We start from the raw sequence: 5,811 nt of genomic DNA, 5'->3' as shown, positions 1-5,811 counted from the left end.
TTTATTTTTTTTCCAATATTTGTTCCATTTTTTGCAATACCAATATAAAGTTATAATAAAAACGCACTAAATTTGAATCTCACCGCGCTGTGCAGTTGTAGTTGTTTCTGGATTATTAGCGGTGGTTAGGGGCAAGAAAAATAGCAACTTCTGACAAAGTTTGAAAAACTCGGCGAAATGCATTATGGATCCACAAACACTTAGAATACAATACAACAATAAGAAGCACTTATTTGTTATTTGGAGAAAAACTTTGAACTTCCGTTACTTATGTGCCAGCCGGGTGCTTTGTTGGCGTTGCAAATGCCGTCAGTATAGTAATAGGTTTTACAGACGCTACTAACCTGCCAGCTATCAAACCATTGTCTTTTATACGTCGAKTTGAAAAGGCCTGCGCAGTCAGCTGTTGTAATTCATTTGGAAAATTGTACATTTGTCATTTTKCATTGCCGTCTTTGGCGGAGCAACAGATAAGAAGAGCTTAACGATATATTCACTCAAAATCCAATTATTTGTTTAAGAGCTGTCATTAGCTATTAAAATTTTTCTGCGAAATAAATAATTTTTTATAACTYCAGATACCTGGAGCCAGTTTTACAAATAAATAAATATAATAACTTTAAGTTTAGGAAGTCTTAACAGCGGAAAGGAAGTTGACAGCTGACAATAAAGTAAAGGTGCTAGTAAAAAGTGTTATCTTGCACGGATTTCAAAAACACAACATTATTTGCAGATTTGTGCACGATCTCCAATAATAATTTGTGTTTCTAATAAATAATTTAATATTAACATTAATTTGAATTTATTCGCTCCCCCTCGTAAAAGAGTAGGCTTTAAAAGCTGGTGGTGGCGCCGTTAAAATATTATGTTTTACATATATGTATAAGCGGGCTTRTTTTAAACATAAATATTATGAGGGCATTTTGCAGAATAAATTAATACTAATAACTTTTATTTATGCTAATTTTATCTACAACCTCGAACAGTTTTAGCTTACTTAAAAACCTTTAACATATTCAATAAAATAATGAAACAAAAAAACAGGACCAAAAATCATTTTCACATATCTTGATACAAGTCCCTATTATCATCTTCAAAATAGGCTTCAGGGCTCCTATACATACACAAGTGTGCAAACGATTAATCCAACTTGCCAAGGTGGTTGGCATGTCCTTCAGAACTTTCAGAATTTTTTTTTCGCTTTATTTCTAATTTTTGAAGCGTCGTTCTCTATATTGTTGGACAGATTCGTATGCCAACGATTAATCAAATTTTCCATACACTTGTTATAAGCCTCGGTTCTGAGGGCCTTCAGTGCTTTCAATGAATTTTGGTTTTTACGTTTTCCGCTCAGTTTTGGAGCCATGTTCTCGAGGTTATTCACACATATAGACATATTCACATATCCACGTTTCGTCAGCAGTAATGATGCTTTTGAAGAATGTAGGACTTTGTCAAGCATCACTTTTGCAACCTCTACTTGTCGTGGTTTTCACAAAAGATTTAGGAATTTTGGTACAAAATTAATATTGACACTTTTCATACTCGAAACATTAAAACCAAAATAGTTTAGTCGATGCATAAGAGATGTTGAGGTTCTTATTCCTCATGAATAATGAATTCCACTTAAACTTTATTGCTAGAATTCACGTTCTTCAAAGAATGTGTTTCGAGCGCTGCAACACACTTATGCAAACGAATTTTGCAATCATCAGACTCATCATTTATATCCTCAGTTAAATAAGGCAAATGCGGTGGTTCCGGTACGATACACATATTATRGTATAAATCGAAGAATTCATTTTTAGAGACTCACAAAACGACGGGTATCTAAATACTAATAAATATTTTGACGTGAAATTTAACATATAACATCTATGTCACCAACAGTACTACCAACTTACAGAAAAAAATTACCGATTCGAAAAACACGCGAAGTATAAATAAAAAACCTTTCAATTTGATCACAGTAAGTAATCGGACKACTGAGCGCACTATTGTCAACACCATCATCCATTTTGAGATAATATTCGACCGAATAGACCGCGTCCCCGCTTGGAACGACTTGGCGTATTTTACATCTATATCTTAAATTAAAAGCATACAAAATACAGCTTGTACAGGAACTGAAGCCGCTCGACCTTCTCAAACGAAGCCTCTTGAAACGTTCCACGAAGATCCGACGTTTTCGAGGCAAATTTTGTTCAGCGATGAAGAATATTTCTGGCACAATGGGTATGTAAACAAGCAACATTGCCGCATTTGGGCCGAACTGCAATCTGAGGAGATTCAAAAGCAGCCATTTCATCCAGAAAACACAACGGTTTGGTGTGGTTTGTAGACCGGTGGAATCATCGTTCAATATTKCCACGAAAATGATGCCGGTGAGAACATTAGTGTTAATGGCGAACTTATCGTGGCTTAATAAGCGCCTATTTGATACCGGTCATTGAAGTTCGTGATTTCGATGACGTTTCAACAAGACGGCCGCACTTCCCACACATCACATCAATTAATGGATTTATTGAGAGAAAACTTCGGTGGACAGAGAATTTCCCATTTTGTGCCGGTCAATTGGCCATCAAGGTCGTGTGAAGTTACACCGTTACATCCTTYCCTSTGGAGATATGTAAAGTCTAAAGTCTATGCTTACAATCCCGCTTCCATTCTGGGATCACCCTTCACATTCATAACTATGTGTATGTATAAGCATATATATTAAGAATGATCAGAGTTATATTTGTGGCGATTGAAATGCATCAAATGCATAATTATATACGAAAATGCATATATAATTCACATATAATATTTACAAACACAAAACATATGCATACMTACATACTCGTATTAATGCTGTTCGAGCATAACAGCTAAATGTGATTTTGAGAATGCCTGCGATGTACGTTTATTGGGTTGGTTTTAACAACACAAATGCAATCACATTTGCTTCATCTTTGATGCATTAAATATAAAATTAACAATAATCAAAAACAGTAAGGATAGAGCAATAGAGTGCAAGCAATAAATTGTCAATATTTCAGCTGTATAACAACTGGACTTTAGCGCTTTGGTCTTCGTCTATTTAGCAAACGAAAATTGCGTTAGTCTCCCGACCCAGCTGACTGAAAACCCATTACGTGCCAACCCCCAAACTGGTAACAACATGTGCTAATATGCAGCAGATGAACGGTTTTTGCGCCAACCAAGATTCTGGCACCAGCAACGAAGTTATGCGAACGTCAGTTGCCAACCGAAACCGGCTAATTATTAAGAGATTTATACAAAATGCGGCGAATGTCAAAGAAAGTCGCAAGCAATGATATCAGTCTACTTGCTGCAGCAGAAGAAAGTTGGTCATTTAAGCGGAAGAAAATGGTTCCTGATGATCTTGCGTTCCATGCATTTTTACTGTAAGGGGAAGTTACCTCATGTGTGACATAAGACATGTGATGTAAATGCAAGTAGCACGTGCGCGTGCGCAGCAGTAAAACAAGCTTTCAAGCTTCCACACCCACCCACACACATATACAAGTGTGTATCTATGAAGCGGTGTGTGTGCGCGCGCAAATCTACGAATATCACATTTGTATGAATATTCGGCAAATAAAGAAGACGTTCCAGACACCACTTCTGGTTCTGGTGAGACAACTTGAATTTCGAAATGGCATTAGAACTTTTATTTATTAAATGTGTTCTTTTTAAAGATGACCTGTTTGCGCTCGCATACAAACATCTGCAGCTAGTTTAGGTACGTACGTACATATGTATGTATGTATGTCTGTTATATATACATTTAATGTAGTGTATTTCACTGTTACCCCGCGCTGCARGTTTTTTTGTGCGCGCCGCTGCTAATTTATGCAAATAAAGAAATTATTCGTTGCATAAAAACGTATGCACACACACACATACATATGTACATGTGCCTACATACTGACGTGTTTCCTTGGCACTACTGTGCTACATTTATTTGTTTGTGCTCCGAAAAAAAAACAAGAACACTATAATTTTAGAATTCTTGCACAAGTTTCTTCGCAATTCAAGTTACCAATTCGAGATTTTTATAATCCCCATTTGCATTAGCGCTTCCCATTTTTTTATCCCCCACAACTAATATGCTCACATGTAGATACATACATACGAGATATCATCATCTGTTGTGCGTATGTTTATATATGTATATAGGTGTGTATATGCTAACATATGCAGTTATATGTATATATGCATATAGGTGTGTTATTGTTTATGCGCACTTCTTGGCTGACCTTCAAACTAATGGAATAGTCAATAGTCAAGTCTTTAGTTGGGACCAGTCTTGTTGAAGCGTAACCAACAATTTAAGATTCTCTCAATGGTTAAACTTGTGTATATAAATCAGTTGTTTGTGCCATTAGCGGCGAAATTTCGGCAATAAATCTACGTTTGTACCCACATCCATATACTGAAAATAATAGAAATATTAAGAACTCCATTAACACACATTTCCTGTTTATTTGTATGGTAAATTCAATTACTGGTTATTGATCCCAAAATGCATAGCTGTTATCTTACCTATATATTCGATTTCTCGAATTTCAAAGAATATTTCTTTAATTAAATAGCTTTTTGTTAACAAATAATCAATAAAAAGCAAGACTAGCTCGTATTTGGGTCATTAAAACAATAATAAAACAAATTTGGGGTATTCACGAAGTTACATAAAAAGCTGGTGAACCTGGAATTATGTAATTATTTCTACATTTTCGTTTACTATTTTAACTATTATTTAATTAATAATAAAACATTTTATTAATTTTTATTAGAATTTTGTTTTAGYAGTGACCTTTTTCSAACCTACTTCTGGAGMAAATAGTTCGAGCTGCAGAACTTAATCGAGCAGGTACAATCTTTTATAAGAGTGTACAGCTGTATCAGCGTATGCCGATGATATTGATATCATCAATATCATATATAGTTTTATGCCGCTATGGCTAGAATCCCCACAAAATTAATACGGCTATGTAAACTGACGTTGAGCAATACCAAAAGCTTYGTCAAACTCTATAAGTCAGTCATTATTTCCGTTAATCGCATGGACGATGACAACATCTGCCGAGACGACGTTACGAGTTTTCGAGAGAAAGGTTCTGCCAAAGATTTGTGCTCCTTTGTGCATTGGCAACGGCGAATATTGCATTAGATGGAACGATGAGCTGTACGAGTTATATGACGACATTGACATAGTTCTGAGAATCAAAAGACAACAGCTGCGCCGGGTAGGCCATGTTTTCCGGATGGAAGAGAATACTACAGCTTTGAAGGTTTTCGACACAGCTGGAAAAATCTGTCAATATTCAGTCACGACAACGAAGCATTGAAACACTTTCTGCACTTAAATGTTACATAAAATTTGTGAATWCCCTGAATTAACCTTAAATAGAAAGAAAATACTTAATGACTTTTTGCTAAAAAAAAAAAAAAAGATATAATGGCTCATTGCTTAACATGTTTTACAATAGTTTTTATTGAAAATTTTCCATTAAGAGGTTTTTATGATAGCACGCTTTCTTTGTCAATAAAAATTAAAAAAAAAACCCACAAAGAAAAAAGTCATTCTTCATATTTTACTTTATACTGCATAATACATTTATTTATAAAATATCAAAAAACACATGTGTGCCAATTGCATGATTTTATTGTTAAACATTTTTAATGCATTCATTTTGACGATTTTTTTTAAGTAAGGGTGTTGACAACAAGGTAAAACAATGAATACTATTTCTTGTGGTAGGGTTTTGAAAAGAAATGTATTTTTAATCTTTAAATTTTTTT

General features: G+C 34.8%; 1 protein-coding gene across 1 annotated transcript in view; it reads right to left on the bottom strand.

The window, feature by feature from the left end:
• LOC108974135 (carbonic anhydrase 2-like) overlaps positions 1-348 on the bottom strand; it is an 11,683-nt gene extending 11,335 nt beyond the window's left edge. The window contains exon 1 of the mRNA XM_018941800.1: positions 84-348. Within this exon, the coding sequence (XP_018797345.1) occupies positions 84-183 (100 nt within the window). The 5' untranslated portion in view covers positions 184-348. The remainder of the gene's footprint in view (positions 1-83) is intronic.
• Positions 349-5,811: the final 5,463 nt, after the last annotated feature.

This window comes from Bactrocera latifrons, unplaced genomic scaffold, assembly GCF_001853355.1.
Source record: "Bactrocera latifrons isolate USDA-ARS-PBARC rearing strain unplaced genomic scaffold, ASM185335v1 scaffold_53, whole genome shotgun sequence".
Classification (NCBI taxonomy): Eukaryota; Metazoa; Arthropoda; class Insecta; order Diptera; family Tephritidae; genus Bactrocera; species Bactrocera latifrons.
The sequence above is the reverse complement of the archived record's forward strand: the minus strand, read 5'-3'. Positions and strand labels throughout refer to the sequence as shown.